Source organism: Psammomys obesus, unplaced genomic scaffold, assembly GCF_907164565.1.
Source record: "Psammomys obesus unplaced genomic scaffold, mPsaObe1.curated_primary_1811, whole genome shotgun sequence".
NCBI lineage: Eukaryota > Metazoa > Chordata > Mammalia > Rodentia > Muridae > Psammomys > Psammomys obesus.
Genome location: NW_026585504.1, coordinates 10,863,277 through 10,881,487, shown reverse-complemented (window position 1 = coordinate 10,881,487; position 18,211 = coordinate 10,863,277). Strand labels below are relative to the sequence as shown.

At 44.8% G+C, this 18,211-nt stretch overlaps 1 protein-coding gene across 1 annotated transcript in view; it reads right to left on the bottom strand.

Moving 5' to 3' along the window:
• Positions 1–343: 343 nt before the first annotated feature.
• Fbn1 (fibrillin 1) overlaps positions 344–18,211 on the bottom strand; it is a 174,654-nt gene continuing 156,786 nt past the window's right edge. The window contains exons 54-66 of the mRNA XM_055599100.1: positions 17,464–17,583; positions 15,855–15,977; positions 14,120–14,251; positions 12,795–12,920; positions 11,897–12,103; positions 9,795–9,920; positions 9,468–9,590; positions 8,568–8,684; positions 8,227–8,355; positions 7,263–7,382; positions 5,574–5,805; positions 2,879–3,053; positions 344–1,734 (exon numbers count right to left, since the gene is read on the bottom strand). Coding sequence (XP_055455075.1) covers positions 1,345–1,734; positions 2,879–3,053; positions 5,574–5,805; positions 7,263–7,382; positions 8,227–8,355; positions 8,568–8,684; positions 9,468–9,590; positions 9,795–9,920; positions 11,897–12,103; positions 12,795–12,920; positions 14,120–14,251; positions 15,855–15,977; positions 17,464–17,583 — 2,120 coding nt within the window. The 3' untranslated portion in view covers positions 344–1,344. The remainder of the gene's footprint in view (positions 1,735–2,878; positions 3,054–5,573; positions 5,806–7,262; positions 7,383–8,226; positions 8,356–8,567; positions 8,685–9,467; positions 9,591–9,794; positions 9,921–11,896; positions 12,104–12,794; positions 12,921–14,119; positions 14,252–15,854; positions 15,978–17,463; positions 17,584–18,211) is intronic.

Here is an 18,211-nt window from a genome sequence, read left to right as displayed (position 1 = left end):
CAATTTGACACTCTGTAATTAGTCTAGCACTGACCAACAACAGATGTTCAGGGGAAAAGATAGAACACCTTGCCAACGCTGTGTACTTGCGGGGCATAAAGTTCAAACGCTTGAAGAGAATGCCTGAAATTTATATTTGAAAGTTCTGAAATCTGGGAGTTTAAAAGTCCCCAAGACTAATTAGGTCACATTTAGCAACGGTGCTGCATTCTAAATGTCTTCCCAGTTAGGTCAGATAACGAACCAAACACTCAGCAATGGGTAACCATCATCAAGGGACTGACTGAAGCCGTGTGCTTCTGCTACACATCCACAGACGCTGTAGATAACAGACCAAGGAGGCTTTAAACCCAGGAGACTTTATTTCACCTCCACAAAGGGCCCTCCCGCCTCAATCCACACGAGAACACAAAACCAAGGAGTAAACTAAAAAGGGGAGGGAGGGAGTGATCACTTTATTGTGACATTATGACATCAACCCCCTGTTGACAGGAGTGACTGAGAGCGATTTTGGCATATTGCACATGCTGTGTGATGGAGGACGCTCTGGTGATCCTCTGGTGGCGGCTGAGGCTGTTTCCTTGTCCTCCCCAACCTCAGTGCACACGTGGGCCAGTCACAGAGAATCCACTACCACTTGGTGTAGATGTTTTAACAAGTCTTTGGTCTTAACAAGCACCATTACAAACCCTCACATTAAGGGCTTTATTATTCTAGTTTATAAATGTTTCAATGATAAAAAATAGCATGATTACAGTATACACACACTTAATTTACATGTAATGTATTATACTCATAAGTGAGATAAGCTACTGAACTAACTTTGGTTGACTGAAATGAAGTATTTGAACTGAATAGTTGGCAATTTGGTTTCTAATTTGTGTACTTATTACAGTGCATCAATAAATCTATTTTGAGAATTTGCTAGCACCAAATAGACATCATAAACGGCCAACCTACTGCTTGCACTCCGAGAAGCAAAGTTTCAAAATTTGAAAACAAACGGGAACAGTCCATCAGATGGCAGCACGTTCCTGCGCTTTGGCTGTAAAGATAGCCCATCGGTATGAATGGCCAACCTCAGTGGAGATTCATGTCCTGGTTTTCAGGAATCAACACATATGACAAGGCAGCTGAGCTACTCACGAGGAGCCTGAGAAAGTGGTTGTTTGAACTAGGATCATCCCTGTACCTCAATGTTGTCATTCAAGAATAGTGCTCATTTATACAGATTGACTCGGTGAACGATTGTACCATGATGTGAAGGCTCTGGTTTGGGGAAAAATATAATTCTACCTACCTAAAGTTGCTTTTCTTTTAATTATTTGGTCTTTGGATGGTGAATTAATGAAGCAGGATCTGAATTTTCATCTTCAGGTTATCACCCAGTTCACCGCTGAGGTAGTCTTTGTCATATCTGTCCTCTATCTGGTTAAGTTCTTTCTTTTTATAGAGCGGTGTGCTGCTGACTTGTAATGAGTAGATCCCAGCCACTGGCTTCTTCTTTGTGAAGTGGAGGTAGCTGACCCCTTCTTTCTGGTTGATTTTAAAGAAGCCATCTTCATTTCCAGAGTCAATCAAGTATCTGCTGTGGTTCGCCAGAATTGAAATGGCTGGCAGGAATTCTACTATTCGGAGCTTGTTGTTGATGTGGGAAATATTAAAAGCAAAGCTGGCTGGCTTCTCTGCATCCCAACTCGCGAGGCTTACATTAGCTTCCATCTCAGGCCCATCCTGAAAAGACACATGGCAATGGGTTAAATCCAACTAAGTATGTTCTTCAGTTCACATACTCAAAGAAAGCCATTCAAGTCTCAAGCCAAATATAGTTTTCGACTCATGCAGTATATGTGTTGTTTGAAAAGGCATCCTCGGGCATTTTGTTTAATGTGTTTTCAAAAAATTAAATTGATGGCAGGGAGTCAGGTTGCAATCATTTGTATTAGCAGATCTCAAAGTGTGGTCTTAGCCTGCCTGGAAACCATTAGACATGCAAATTCTTAGCACCTCCAGAACCTGCTGAATTAGAATCCCTGGGGCTCTTCCCAGCAATCCAGTCTAACAAGGCTTCCAGGTGACTCAGATGAAGCGATTTATTTATTTATTTGTTTGCCTGTTTATTTATTAGATCTCGTTTAATACATCATTTTCTTTCCAAAGACTTAACTCATTTCCCAAGCCACAGCAGGTGGGTTGCCGTCTGCATACCAAGACTCAGAATGCCTCTTCGATTTCAGTTTTGCTCACCTACAGGACCCCTTCGAAGGACACACCTATGAACCTACTTCCTGGCTGTGATGAGCTGCTAACGTTCTGTGTTCTGTGCTGTGCTTTTTACCTAGCCTTCTGCTTGCCTCTTTGGAACCACATGGAGACGGAGATCTGGGTGAGTGAACGCACTTCTGACTTTACACGGCATCATATGTTCCTGTTCACCATCCAAGTCCCCCCCCCTCCATGTGGCTCTCGTCCATGGAGGAACCTCTCATTTCTAGACCTTGGCTTCCCTGTGTGGGGAGTACCATGTGTGCATGCCATTCTGCCCACTTGTCCTTGCCTTCAGACCTTGTCCTGTCTGCAGACACCGGGTGGGCGTTTGACTTTCTTCTTGCTGAGACGGAGGAAATGAGCAAGTGTGTGAAAACCTTTCAAACCGCCACTCTCAAAAGGCAGCCAAAGTAAATAAATAAATAAAATAAAACAACCCCCTTTTCCCCAAACCCCATAGCTTCTTGTAAAGCACGGACGGAGCCATGAGAATGACTGGATGTCTGTCTGGGGACATTGTTGACACTTTGGGGTGTCCTTGGTGGAGGTAAGCACAGGAGCCAGGGGGCCCCTCACATGGAGTCACAAGGTGAGGCTGACTCTGACCTACCTCGATGTCAGAGGCATCCGTTTCACTTGTGCTTCTCCGTTTCCTGCCTCGTTTGGGGTAGCCATTGATCTTACACTCATAGCACGCCTCTGGGGACAGTGAATTGTCATCCATCTCACCGCTGGCAGGTGGCTCTGGGCCTCCCCGGCCCATGCCCATTCCAGAAACACAGTGCCTATGGCAGAAGGGAGCACACAGGCAGGTTCCATCAGAACAGTCGCTCTGATGCCCAGCGTCCCGCTAGTGACATCAATTGGACTGCCCGCTGACAGTTATCTGCTTCTGAAAATCATACCAAGGCCCTCTGTGTCTAGACCCTAGCCCCCTGTTTTTATGTCACTTCCACTTGACAGTTTACTCTTGAAGACTAGCTGCAGTAGGAAGAGAAGTCCCGGTGGTGACTGGGGGTTGATACAGCACCGCCCTGTGAAGAATACGTTCTTATATGCAGCATGGGTCAACTGTGGGAAACAGTTTAATTTCCAGTCATTTCAAACCACGAAGGCCATTGGATTTGACTCATGTGAAGGCAGAAAAACAAACCCGTACCCAAGAGAGAGCTAACCCTTGTTTCTTTGCTTTTCGGTTATCAAAGCCAAGTTATGGACTGAGCCTCACACAGTATCTGACTTGTTTTTGTATGGCTCCATTTCTAACCGTGTCAAGAACCTAGGAATTATCCTAAAACAACCCTTATTTTGGGAGTAAAGTCCACTCAAGTGACATCACTGAGTGGTCAAAGCTGTCATAGAAGGGTGGATTTCTACCGCAAAATGTGCACCAAACCTTACGAAACTGCTTCTGGGACTGTGAGAGCTGAGCTATTCTTCACAGCTCATTTCCTTGTTTGTCCACAGGATTTAAAATACAACACCAAGGAGCAGATCATCTGTTGTTTCTCACTATCCGTTAGCGATTCTCTCTGTCTCCTAGGGTCTTCCTAAGTGCACACATTTCTTTCCTCTTCACTTTGCAGCATGGAGCATGGATAAACAAGGAATGAAGGAGGAAATGTCCATTCTGAGCATCCTTGTACAGGATGGTTCCAGGAAGTCAGCCCAAACCTGCAGGCTTGACTCAGAACTTCTCTCCAGCATTTCCTTGTCCCAGGAGCACCACTTATAAGAAATCTGACTACAAAATTCCACTGGCAAAAAGCCAGTTTGGAGTGTCACAATTTTTTTTTGCTGGGAAAAATGGTTCTGGCATTAAACTGTAAAAAAAAAAAAAATGAGTCAATTGAGAGCCAAACAGACATCTGGGAATTTGGGTCCTACTGTTGGCATTCTGAGGCCTTCCCACGAAGCATTCTTCTACCTTGAGGTTTATACAGATTAGAATAAGTCCGTGAGAGCCAGTGTGGCATAGACTCCCATGCTCATGTTTGGGATAAGTGTATATGTGATGGTGTGTGTGTGAGGGGGGTGGACGGAGAGTTCTAATTAAGAGAAAGAGAGAGTTCTAATTAAGAAGTTAAGATTCATAAACTAGATGTACATGCAAGTCATTGGGGAACACATCCTCTTTAAAAACTTACTAAAAATTTAAGCCACTGATGTTGGGGGTTGGTCTGGTTGCTGTGTATTCCAGCCATAATTACTGGCCTCCAAGATCTGGTTGCCATCCAGAGGAGAGCATCCCCGTATAGGCTGGTCTTTTTGTATAAAACTTGCTCTACCTAACTTAGAGCTGACTGATTAATGAAGTTGCTAAAGCCTGTAACTGGGCAGAAGTGAAGTAGGTGAGGCTTATGTTCTTGGACTTGAGGGTTCAGAGGGACCACGAGGCTGGGAGGAGGAGAGAAAGAAGAAGAAGATGTCGAGAAGCAGCAGGAGAGGAAGCCAGGAAGAAGGAAAACAGAATGAGACAGTACAGATCATGAGCGGGTGGCCGTGAGGCTGGCCTGATGGAGCAGATGGCAAGTAACCCTGGAGCACATTTAGCTGGGAGGAAGCAAAATAGCTTAGAGGGTTGCTATCTGCCCAGTTACTATGCCTTAAAGCTTATACAAATAATAACAAAGGTCTCTGTCTCAATTATTTGGACTCTAGACTCTAGCTCTAGAACTCCTCTAGAGCCTGATATCTAATTCCACAAGACCCTGAGAAAGACAGCATTCCTTCTCTGCCCCAACTGTCACATACATATTCATATTCACATTATTTTGTAAAATTTTCTACCTGGAAAATATGGTTAACTATCCCAGCTCACATGTAATGTGCTTTTTGATCGTTTCTAATATACATTCAAGAGTGAAGATGTCTTAGAAACTGTAAGACATCCCCAACAAAAGTTATCCACAACCTGAGGGGAGCTAGAAGAGAAAGCATTGTAAATTAAGACAGAGCCCAGCACGCTCCCATGGGAGGTGTAACAGGCATGCAGGACCTGTTACAGCTGTTACAGCTCACCCATCGCTGTGTTCTTGGGAAAACTAGTTCTCAGCAGCATGTGAAGAACACGAGACAGAGAAGCTGCTCAGTGAGATACGCACAGCGTAGCTGTACTGTGTTGTTGGGTGTTCTGTGAGTTTCTAGAAACCCGGATGCCCCCTTACAGAGGCCCCTCTCAAACTTCCTCAACGCTAACCGGAATAAACCTGAGAGCTACAGAAAGTGTGGCTCTCTGCCCTTTCAGGGAATTATGTCTGTACGCACATTTAGGGAGTCACTAGCCAAGGAAGGGTAATACTTACCCTTGGCCTATCCGGAAGTACCCTGGAGGACAGCCACACAGGTAGCCGCCCTCTGTGTTGGAGCAGCCAAAACTGCAGGGGGCCTGGGCCGAGCCACACTCATTGATGTCCTGGCAGCCTCCGCTGAACTGCTCGTACTGGAAGCCAGCGGGACACATGCACTTGTAACTTCCCAGGGTGTTGTGGCAGGAGGCTCCCCCACAGACGTGTGCACTCAGGCATTCATTCTCATCTGCAGCAAGAACAAGAAAACACTACACGTGTGACGCTTGCCATGGAACTCCAAGGAGGAGTTCGGGCCTTGTTCCTCATGAGCCTACCAGTAGGTGGGTTGGCTATCGGGAAGAGAAAGCAGGCAGTGTGGCTAGTGTGGACAGAACAAGAGAGAGATGTGGAGATGCAGGTCGCCTCTGTGATTGCAAGGCCAGCCTGGCCTACAAAGCGAGCCCATGACAACCAAGGCTACACAGAGAGAAACCCTGTCTTGAAAACCCAAAATAGCTCTATCTGTTCCCAGAATGGACTACCAGGAAAGACACCGAGTGCCTCTCAGTACGTACGAGCCACACTCATTGATGTCTGACGTCAGACTGGCCTGGGATGCTAGAGGAGTTACTTCCTCTAGGAGGCAGATGTCAAGCTGCAGAGTTTCTAAGGACCTTTAACCTCAGACCTCTCTCTGGGCTTCTGTAACTATTCATTCTGACGGAGAACTCTCCTTCCTTTTTATAGACTTCCCTGTTTTATTCTACCACTTCTCCGATAATATTTACTAAACATTTAAATTCATATTGCTCCTCTGGGCTGGGCCCACGGGAGGAGCACAAATGAAGATCAGCAGTCATCGCTCCTCAGTGTCCGTGGCTTGTGGTCAGCATCACACTTGATGAACCTATTAATTTAAGTGTCTGGAAATTCACTCCTTGGGGCAGACTGAAACCTGCCACTCTGACCTGTGGCGCCAGGGTCATGAGATGCGGGTTAGTCAGTGTTAGTGTTAGGGATTGCTGTAGGTAACTCCCAACTGCAGAGTAGGCTTTTTTTTTTTTTTTTTTCCTTTTCTTTGGTAGGACCAAATGGGTTCCATTTGAACTGAAAAGTGAAAACTGCCATTGCTTCTAGAAAGGAATGGAGTTAATGGCCCCTGACCTCTAACTCAGTTAGCAGGAAGAGTGGACTTCTGAAAAGCTGTGAGTGGGCACTCAAGTGGGGCTAGTCCAAAAGATCTGGTCTGCACAGCATCGCACTGGGGAAGTGGTTCCAGCCCGTGGCAGTGCTTCTTCTAGGTAACTTACTTCTTGAGTGTTCTGAGCCCTGCTTGGGATTTTGGGCCACCAGGAACTGCAAACTTCAAGTTTCTTAACTGACTTATTCTGATCTGGTCGTGGAACCAAAGTACATCCTTCAGGGAACTAGATCTTGTAAAGAGTCTGGGCTGCTGACTAACAGCGGACTGGAAGAGGAAGGTAAAATGCTGTCAAGGAAGTCTAAGGCATTTCACCTCAGCTATTCCTAAAGCATCCTTAACCGCATGCCTTTTCTTCTCAACGATTGTCACTCCCCTCTGGTTTCAAGAGGGGCAGCTGGAGTTTCAGTGTGCTGTTGGCTCAGTACTTTTACTTCAGAAGCAAGCCACCGACTCTGAGGAGTCCGAAACCCTGCCGCCTGTAAGGGTGAGGAGCTACTTGCCTACACACTGGTTCCACTGGTAGTGCTGGAGGTAGCCCTGGGGGCAGCTGCACCGGTACCCTCCGATGATGTTCTGGCAGCCATGCTGACAGCGGTGGTTGCCCTCACACTCGTCCACATCTGGAAAGGAAGCAGAGCTGCTCGTGAGCCCCGTCCACAGCTGTCTCTCGGGCCCTCTGAAGCCTCATCCATCTGCCTGTGAGGCTAAAAGGCAATTCTAGAAACAAACCTTTCATCTAAAGGAATCATTCTGTCAACACATCAAGAATATCCACACTAACATTCAGAGATTCTTGGTACAGCCTACAGATCAAAATGACGTAAAATTCTTCACAGAGCACTGTGGGGTAGCTCTGGAAATTATCTGGTTGTTTACTGGAAACAGAAACCAGGAAGTATCAATGAAAAAACAAAATTATAAGAATTAAAATTTAAACATTTAATTATGCCTTTGTTGAAGACTTACTTCTTACATGTACTGTCCTTGTTGAAGAAATCTAAGGGCTCTGGCCCCAAATGTCAGATGTCGAGATACTTTTGCTGAGTTATTCCTAATAAGGTAAATTGTTAACTAAACAAAACAATCCTGGTCTACACAGAAGGGGCACGTGTTGTTCACACGAAAAACTGTGAGACTAAGCTGCATTTCTGAAACATGGGCCGAGGCATATAGCCCTGTCTTCAACTGAGCGGTTTCTTTGTTCAGAGATTTTCTTTTTCTCTTCCTCCTTTTTTTTTTTTTTTTTTTTTTTTTGCCTTTTTGTTTGCCTATTTACTTTTTACTTTTGGCTGACCTCCAACTTGTGGTAATCCTCCTGCCTCTGCCTCCCACGTGCTAGGATTACAGATGTGTGCCACCACACCCAGAAGAGACATTACTTGTGGCAACCCACAGAAGTTGACGGCCACATAGGCCAGCTCTGCCAAGAGCACCCAGCTAGACACGGCCGAAGTCTGTGCCTACCTTCACAGCTGGCACCGCTCTGATCGAGTGAGAACCCCCGCTGGCACTCGCAGGTGAAGCTTCCTGGAGTGTTCTGGCAAACACCCTTGGACCCACACAGGTTTATATCAGACGTGCACTCGTTGTTATCTGGGAGAAAAGAGGAGAGTGACTCGCCCTTAAACTGCTTTGTGCTGTTTGAAAGAAAGGGAGAAGGTTGACCCGGCTAAGTCCGAAACGGGGTCGGTAACTTCACACTGTGTCCATGCTGAGAATGGGTGCTGTTATCCACCAGCAGGGGGCGTAGAAGAGTCTCTGAGACCAACAGTGGCATGTCAGGCACGGTTTTCCTTCCTACTTACCAATGCAGGCGGTGTGGTGCTGGGTAAACCCAGGAGGGCATTTGCATGTGAAGCCACCGATGGTGTTAACACACAGGAACTGACAGTTATGCTGCTTGGTTGCACACTCGTCAAGATCTGTGAGAAAGTGCGAGAAGAGATTCGGGTTGTGCCAGACACGCTCAGAGCAGCAGGAAGCATCTCTCGGCCTCGAGGGACTCCAGGCCGGCACAGAGCCACGGCACATGGCTAGAAGGCAGGTGGCGGGACTTAGAAAACCAGGGGAAAGTAGCTCTGTGGACTTCGAGGACGAGCAGTGGACTTCAGTTAAGGAAAGGCAGGAATTCCTCAACGAATTTATTTGAAAGGCAGTCTGAAATGTTTAAGTGAGCTACAAAATGAAATAAAAGGTCATCCTGAACGTTTTCCATAGCGGCAAAAAAAGATCTCAGTGAAGATATCAGAAGAGACATTGAGGCTAGAAATTTATATGTTTCCTTAATGCAGCGGTTTCAACCTGTGAGTTCTCAACCTGTGGGTCATGACCCTTTCACAGGGGTCATCTAAGACCATCGGAAAAACACAGTTATCTACATTACAGTTCATAACAGTAGCAAAATTACAGTTATGAAGTAACAACAAAAGTAATTTTTATAGTCAGGGGTCACCACAACGTGAGGAACTGTGTTAAAAGGTCACAGCGTTAGGAAGGTTGAGAACCACTGCCTTAATTCCTTTCTGTTGCATTTAGAACAAAGTCAAATGAGGCCATCGGTTGGACTTCTTTGGTTAGTAGTTTTTCTTTGAACAACTAAGAAAGACCAAAACAAACAAACAAACAAACAAACAAAAACAAAACAAAACAAACAAACTGATTTTGCTGAACTGAAACAACAAAAAACAAAGCCAAAGCCTGCTTACCTTTGCAGCTCCTTCCATCCTCCTGCAGAATATAGCCTTTCGGGCAGGAACACTGGTAACTCCCTTCCGTGTTTTTGCATATAAAATTGCAGGGTTTGGGAGCCTGGTTGCACTCATTCAGATCTGTGATCAAAGAGAGACGGTGTAAAAGGCCACGCGAAAGACTTTCCGAATGCTCCATATCTATACCCATAAACTCGGGGAAGTATTTGATCATCGCATCTTCTCTTAAAGTAGAGATGCATTCTAGATTTTTAGTGTGGAGTTTTCTTTACTATAACCTGAAATTTCTACTCAGGAATGAAGCATTAGAAACCAAACACCTACCTACACAGGCAGTCCCCATTATATCCGGCGTGTAGCCAGTTTTGCAGATGCAGTGATATGACCCTCTGTCATTCACACACTCCCCGTTACGGCAGACATCGTGAATAACCTTGCACTCGTCAATATCTAGGATAGATATGTCACAATAGCAAATACATTAAAATACATACTGGGCAACATTGGTACATAGAGGTCACTTGAGTGTAAAATTTCATAGACCATGTTACTATATTATGGACCAAAGTATTAAACCAAAAGAAAACAGAGAAGAGTGGGTTTCTCTTTCTCTCTATTTCTTTCTTTCTTTCTGTCTTTCTTTTTTCCTTCCTTCCTTCCTTCCTTTCTTTCTTTCTTTCTTTCTCTCTCTCTTTCTTCCCTTCCTTCCTTCCTTCCTTCCTTCCTTCCTTCCTTCCTTCCTTCCTTTCTTGTTTTTCAAAACAAGTTTTCTCTGTGTAACAACCATGGCTGTCCTACAACTCGCTTTGTAGACCAGGCTGGCCTCAAATTCACAAAGATATGTCTGCTTCTGGCTCCCAGGTGCCAGGATTAAAGGCTTGTGCCACCACACCTGGCTCCAGAGCAGATTTCAAATGCCATGCTGACTCACTGAACAGCTAATGAATGGCTGTGTCAGGTGATTATTTCATATGCAATGTTAACTTATAGAAATAGAAAAATGAATAGAAAATGAATGACTGTGTGAAGTGATAACTCGAAGCTACTCAAGCGAAGGGAGAGCCTGAAAATAACTGCTCCTCTAAATTTGTGTTATTTTTCTCTTCTGGATTCACAGAACACCCCACTGAGACATATTTGGTCCTCTCCAACATCTTGCCATCACTCTTGCCAAGCAAGCCATAGCAGAGGATCTGTTGGGCAAGGCAAGTCCAGTTTTTCTAATATTGCATGTTCAAAATAAGCAGGAAAGTTCTCTAACATTCTCTTTGTCCTATTTGAAGTTAATCCTGAAAAAACATCAGACTACCTAACCTGGGGTGGGAAGAATGGGAGAAACTCCCCTCTTTTGGATGGGCTTTACCCAGGGCTCTGGGGTGGATGATGGGCTGGGCTTTTGCACCTGGCTGGAAAGGCAGACACTTATTCATGTCTCCATCATGGACAGAGGGCTTGGTCAGCGTGCACTGGTGGCCACTAAAGCCACCCTCCTCCACCTAGTGACCCAGTTAGAAGAGGGTACCAACACCAGCAGTTTGCCAAGTTATCAGCCCTGACAAAGAATCATCTGACACCAGCAGATGGGCATGCTTGACCTTCGGCAGTTTAACCTGAGGTACAAGTGAGCACTTTTTCATTGGTCTCAGGACAAGAGGCCTCCACCATCCCAGTTCAACATCCTCCAAGAAGCAGGAATTGCTTTCAAGTAACTCCATCTTCTCCGCCATTTCTTCCTTCTATACGCCCAGTTCCTTTAGTTTGCTATTAGCCACATCTTCCCAACACAAAGACGTTTCCCCCCTAATTCTCCTTAATTTTCTGCTTCTAACCCCCACGCCCCAGGAGCTCGATGGAACACCAACACTACCTTCTTCTTTGTCCTGGTATGAACTAAATCCCAACGCTGATCACTGATAAACGTGGAGTCACATGAGGCTTGCAGGCCTTCAGAGCCTCCTCCGAGCCCTCAGTGGCCCCCATACAGGTCTAGATTTGTAGCTGAAAGCGGCTTGTGCATTTCAGGCATGGCTGTGCTCCTTCCTGGCTGTCTTTGTACTTCTTTGATAAAATACATCTTGACTAATTTTGAGTTAAAAAAAATGAATATTGGTGGAGCAGAACTAAATGATCATTTATTTCACGGTTCTTCTATAAACTGTTGGACAGATTTCTGCTGGACCCTTGCAAATGCAGAGGCGAGGACCAAAGCACAGCAAATGGCCTTCAATGTTTACAGCGCTATAAGGAAGGACTCTGTCAATCTCAGTCACACAGACAATACAGGCCTATATTGTCAGTTCCAAACTTCCATTGATTTCCATAGCGAAACACATAGATTCCTTGCGACTAATTTTGTCTAATAACGAAAAACTAACGATGAAAGAGGGTCTCACACCGTTTGTCAACAACAGAGTAAAATGAAGTACCTGCTCCGTTGGTCATGAATCCTCGGCCATGGGGACACAGTTTCTTGAAAGCCACGGTGCCCTCAAAAGGGCAGATCTCACAGTGGGGTCCCCAGCCCCGGCCTCCATCACAGCAGCACTCGGACTTGGTGACGGGGTTCCTGTTGCTTGAGCCAATCTGGCACATGTTCTGCAGGACCTCCGAGAAGCAGTACCCTTCCCGGTTGTCTGGAAGAGACATTCCGAGGCAAAGGGGAGTTGAGGGATTGCTCTGAGTACGTGGGGTGTTAGGAATTTGGTCAGATATAAAAACCAAAAGGATGTAACACTTTACCCTGGGTGAAGAGGAGCGAGAAGGGAAAGCTGGAAACAGCAGGGAGAGAGAAAGGAGGCGTCTGAGGGAAACAAGACAAGAAATCCGTGAGTTGGCAGAAAGGCATTGGTGCAGACAAGCTTATAACTCTTTGTGCCCCAGACACATGGAAGGAAGTTGCAACAGCCATGCTACAGAAAAGGGGGCAGAAAAACATACGAAAGTGGGCCTGGTCATGAAGGCCTTATAAGGCGGTAAGAAGGAAACCCCAAGCTAGCCATTCTGTGTGCAATTAGCAAAGGAAGAATTTCGCTGCAGGGAGGTCCTGAACCCAGCGGACACTCGGTCACCAAGTCATCTCCCAAGGGTGAATGTTTTCAGCCCCTTTTCAATTTCTGACATTTTCTCTCTCTCTCTCTCTTTTTTTTTTTTTTTTCCCAGAGCTGAGGACTGAACCCAGGGCCTTGTGCTTGCTAGGCAAGTGCTCCACCACTGAGCTAAATCCCCAGCCCCTGACATTTCCTCTTATTTCAAACCGGAAACAATGCTTTGGAGTGTCCCAGCACGAAGGTTGAGGGAAGGGAGCGGCCAGCTTCAGGTACTCACCCAGGCACTCATCCTGTGCGGGGCTGGCTGTGAAGCCATCGTTACACTCACAGGTGTAGCTTCCCCGGGTGTTGAGGCAACGCCCGTTCTCACAGATCCCCGGCTTGGTCTGGCACTCATTCTCATCTGTGCAGACAGAACAGGAGTCATTAGACATTTAGAGAAAGATCGATTTTTCTTCCTTGATCCCCTTCTTCCTGCCTTCCTTTCTTTACGCACTCACTCACTCTCTCAGTTTACTTTGCAAACAAGTAATCTCTTCACATGGTTAAAAGCTGGAAATCCAGGAAAGGCCAGGAAGAAAATTTACCAAGGTCTCCCTTTCATCTGTATTCCTCAGATTCCAAAACCCTCACTCAGACTGCCAATTTCCGATGTGCCCTACCAGAGATGGATTATGCAATAAAAGTAAAGTCTCTCTCTCTCTCTGTTCTTGTAAGGCATCTTTGAGCATATTGCTGATATACCTAAAAGTAAATGGCAGCATTTTAGGCACACTTACATTTTTCACTTAAATCTCGCCCTGAAAGGTGATTCATACACTAAAGTGAGGATGGAAGGTTGGTTGCCATTTTAAAGAGATGCATTGCTTCATCAGAATAATGCCAGTAAATTTTGTTGACCCAAGAAAATTAGTCTGGACTGAGTTTCAGATTCAACATAGCTTGTTTGTACACTTCAGTAATATTACTGAGAAATGATAAACCCAATTCAATATCCCAGGTTTAAAGAACATTAAAATAGCTGGAGAATCTTTGGATTATCCGGTGATTGTTTACATCTGAATATCACTAACCTCTCCAGTGTCTCTCTCATTTGAGAATAACTTTGAGTCTCTAGAACACAGAGCTCTCAGAGAGAGGCAGAGACTAGGAAAATGATACCCAGAGCTATGAGAGAACTGGTTAAAAACCCCAGTGCTCAAACCTGATGGCACAAGCCAGTAACCCAGTTTCTTGGGAGGCTGAGGTGCATGAGGTGTTTTAATAAAACTTTATTCACAAAGGAAGTGGCAGGATGTTAGTAAGACAACTGAGTCAACAGAATGGTGAGGGCAATCAGTGGAAAGAATTATCTCCTGGATGGCCACATGCACAGAAGGGCAAGGGTCAAAGGTGAGTGACCTGACTCTAGAAGCAGCACCAGCCAAGAGAACAGGAAAAGGCCAGCCCAGAGGAGAGCAGAGCAAGGCCTCTCCACCATGAGCTGTGACATGAGATTGAGAGGGAAAGAGTACACTACCAACCTGACTCAGGGCACAAGTCACTTCTGCTCTCTATGGTGACAGAGGTCAAGCCGAGCAATTTGTACCGACATAGTCTTACCTATGCAGCCCTCTCCATCAGGTCTTCGCTGGTACCCAGGACCACAGATGCACATGTAGGTGCCTATGAGGTTCTTGCACTCCATTTGCTTTTCCGTACAATCATGTTTCCCCTCTGCACACTCATCCTCATCTGGAAAGAAAGCAGAGTCACAGCTTACAAACAAGCTGCAGTAAAGGCTTGCCCTTTAAACACAACCCAGACATCTCTCATATTTTAGTGTTGAACTTATCTTCTTTTACATTTGTTGGGCACCGACACAGTAAAAATGGGAAGGAATCTTCTAATGCCCTTCGAACTTGGTAAAGAAACTGCTTCCTGACCAACTGATGACCTCATCAGAAGCAAGATGCTATGCAGACCCTTCCTGGACTCCCTTGCTTTATGTTTCACGCTTATTTGTTGAAGCATTTATAATTCTCATGAATAAATTGACAAAAGGGCCTTACGTTATTATAATACAAGCATGACAGAAGTATTAAAACTATCATATGATAACACATGACATTGTGTATTATAAATATCATGGGTCATAATACAATAACAAAACAAACCTGTTACATGATAATTGTAACGACGTCATGTATGGTATTATTTTTAACATGCTAGTATTAACTAAGATAATTAGCATAACGCAGCATCAGAATAGTCACTGTGTGAGTGAGGCTTTAGTTTTAATTTGAGGGAAAAAAACAAGCGTCCCCGAGCATCTTATTCTCCACTGCTCTCTCCCTCCTTCACTCCCTTTTATTTGGGTTGGCTGTGCTCTCGCTCTCTGTTCTTAACAGCATTACACCTCTCTCTTTCTGCTCTCGTCCACATCCTAAGTTGAGGCACTTGGACTCTATTCTGCATGTGGGATGGAACTCTCGGTAACTGCAGCTTCTACTTCAAAAAAACAAAAACAAAAACAAAAACAAAACCGGATTTTAGCCAGTTTGAGAGCTCTCCATTAAAGGAGTTCAATAGGATTCTTCAAAAATTTCCCCAGTTCCTAGTCCCATGCTCTGGAGACTGCCAGTGTTCAGTAAACTCTTTTTAATGGAAATGTGTTAAGAAACATAGATTTTGCCATCCCATTTTGAAATGTAGTATCTCTTTCTTCCCTTGGGTTCTCATGTGCCCATTATTTTGTATTTTAAGATTTATTTTTATTAATGTGTATATCTGCAAGTACCCTTGGAGGCCAGAAGAGGGCATCAGAACCCCTGGAGCTGGAGATACCGGCAGTTAGGAGCTGCCTGATGTGGTGCTAGAAACTGAATTTGGTCCTCTGCAAGAACAGCAAGCACTCTAAATCACTGAGCCACCTCTCCAGCCCCTCTCAGAACATCTGGCATATACAACCCTCATCATATTTATGACACTGGGATTATTTGTTTCTATTTTTGTCTTTTGTCTCAACTTTTACATATTGAGCTCTGAGAATGTTGGAAAATAACCTTTGTCCAGAAAGTATCTTCTACCTCTTAGGATAACTGATATTTCTTAGACATGAAATGCATAGCAAACTAATCCAAGGTCTTCAGGGCAGCCCTCAATGGGCTTCTTGTGCTTCTTGTTAAAATCTAGGGTTAAAGGAAGAAATTACAAGCCCTATATTTGCTATGGATCAGGAGACTTCACTCAATTTCCAGCCCTTCCTTCTCTTCTAAAGGAATCTTTAGAAGGGCATGTGCCCTCGTACATAAAGACAGAGCTTTCTGGCTTAGATGAGCGCCAACAGGGATCTGACCTTTGCACATCCTCCTGTCTTCTCGCAGAACGTATCCAACAGGGCATTTGCATTCATAGGACCCATAGGTGTTGACACAGCGGAAGGCACAGAGCAGAGGATTCTGGGCACATTCATTTATATCTGCAGTAAAAGAAAGTAAAACAATAAATGGATAACACCAAGAATGACGAAAAGAAGGAAACATACTGTTACTAAGTAAAAACTCTTCTTTATCCTAAGCATGGATGGATCCAGAGAGTCATAAAAATGAGTTGGTAATTTTATATCTGGTATAAATATAGTAGCTGTATTTTCTGGATCTCCCAGCACAGCACCCAAGATTGCTGTCCTGGTCTAATTATGAATTTACATAAATGTGAAACAATAGGTCCACTTTGTATACTTGGAAGACTCAGGTTGACCAGTGGCCACTTCCTTTGTATGTGGACTATGGATTATCTTCGCTTCCTTCGACTAAAGCAATTATGGTCAGAAGCGAAGCTGAGTCCTCCAATACTCCTAGCCACTTCTCCTTCCCCAGACAAAGAGTTTTCCTATGAGACAACAGAGATTCTTCTTCTCAGAGTGTTCTGATTGTTTTATACTTAGAGAAATACAGTTTACATAGGTGCCCAACTTCTAGCCCTGATTAAAGGGGAGTGTCTGTATCGCTACTGGGCAAAGTGACTTTTCTAGAGTTTGTGGTTTAGAAACGTTAGGATGTATTTTTTTTTCAAAAGCAAGAGGGTGAAAACAAACCGCTTCGATGGTCATGTTGCTCCCCGAGAACAATGACGTACATGGAGGACAGGACTATGTGTCCAGGTCAGGGTTTATTCATAACCTCTAACGGCTCATAGCACTCTGAAGGTGATGGTAGTCTGTCTCTGGGGAAGGGCTCCCTTCAGTAGCAACAATTCCCTCCCCTCTCCCCCATTCTTTTCTTGCACCAGTGAACCTTATCTTGACGAGCACATGGATCAGGCAGACAGCTGCTGGGTTCTACGTTTAGAATTTATAATTCAGTGATCTAGAATGAGGCTATCCCTAACAATTTCCCCGGGGGAAACTGCGGTAAATAGTCTAGGGACCAGCCACTCTCTGGCATCCCTCAGCTTCTCCTTCATTTCCATGCTTCCTTACAGTCAGCCATACTGACAGATACTTTTCGGAGGCTTCTATGGGTTAGGCGACCTCTGTTCTGGGACTACCTCCAGATGACCACAGGACGTCAGTGGTCCTCTAGCGCTGTGTGCAAATGTTTCTAAAATGAGAATATAAAAGAGGAGGGGAGGGGAAAATTCCTCGGAAACAACAACAAAAAGAGAAAAGGAACTAGAAAACGAGACAGGAGGTAGCAAATGTAACAGGAGCTGCATCTAAACGTAAGCAGTGGAGACACCACTCTGCTCTACACAGTGTAGCTTCTGCCATGAGCCTCCTTCAATGTTTTTCATATTTCCTGAAGAGACTGGTCACTCAGAGAAGAAATGATCCAGCAGCCTGCCAGGCTCAGGTGCTCTCAGTCTTAAGTGCCTAAAAGGTATTTAGTATAAAGAACTGCAATCAAGCAGCTGCTCCCATGAGCAGTCTAGGCAACGGCCTCTTCTGTATTTAAGGCACTTACCTTCACACGTCATCATTGGACCAGGCTCAAATCCCTCCTCACAGGTACATTCAAAACCTCCAATCACATTCTTGCAGGTCCCGTTTCCACACGGATTGCCCACGGAACATTCATCAGTATCTGTCAGCGGATCCAAAGCGGAGATTAAGTGAGCGGAGATAAAATGGGCTCAAGCTTGGATATTACTTTTTATCCTGTCCAAGCTCTTGGTTCTACAGTCTTGCTCAGCTCTCCTGTTCTTGCAGGCAGGGGATGTGTGTGCCTCCTGATGACAGATTGCTAGCTGGAGTATGCCCTTGTTCAAAGGCAGGGATAGTGAGAGACGTGATTGTCTAACCCTTGTATTACCCATGTGGATTTCTGCAGCCTGCTGTAGCAAGAAGTGCATCTTTCACGGGGAATAGCGGCTCTAATGGATAAAATAAGGCTCCTACATGCAGCCAGGGGTTTTCGCTGGTTAAAAGATAAAGTCTCCAATTGGCCCCACATTACATCATTGCACAAGAAGCCTTACACATGATGGAGTTTTGCCAGATATAAAATAGAAGGCTAAATTTATGCAAAATAAGAGAACTAAGATTAAATAGAATTAATATACTGGATAAAATCCAACATTCAAGTAAATTTCGTTAATTCTGTTAAAACCAGGTGGTTTACATTAGGCAGGGAAAAAAGGGGGGCTAGAAAAAGAAAGAAAGAAAGAAAGAAAGAAAGAAAGAAAGAAAGAAAGAAAGAAAGAAAGAAAGAA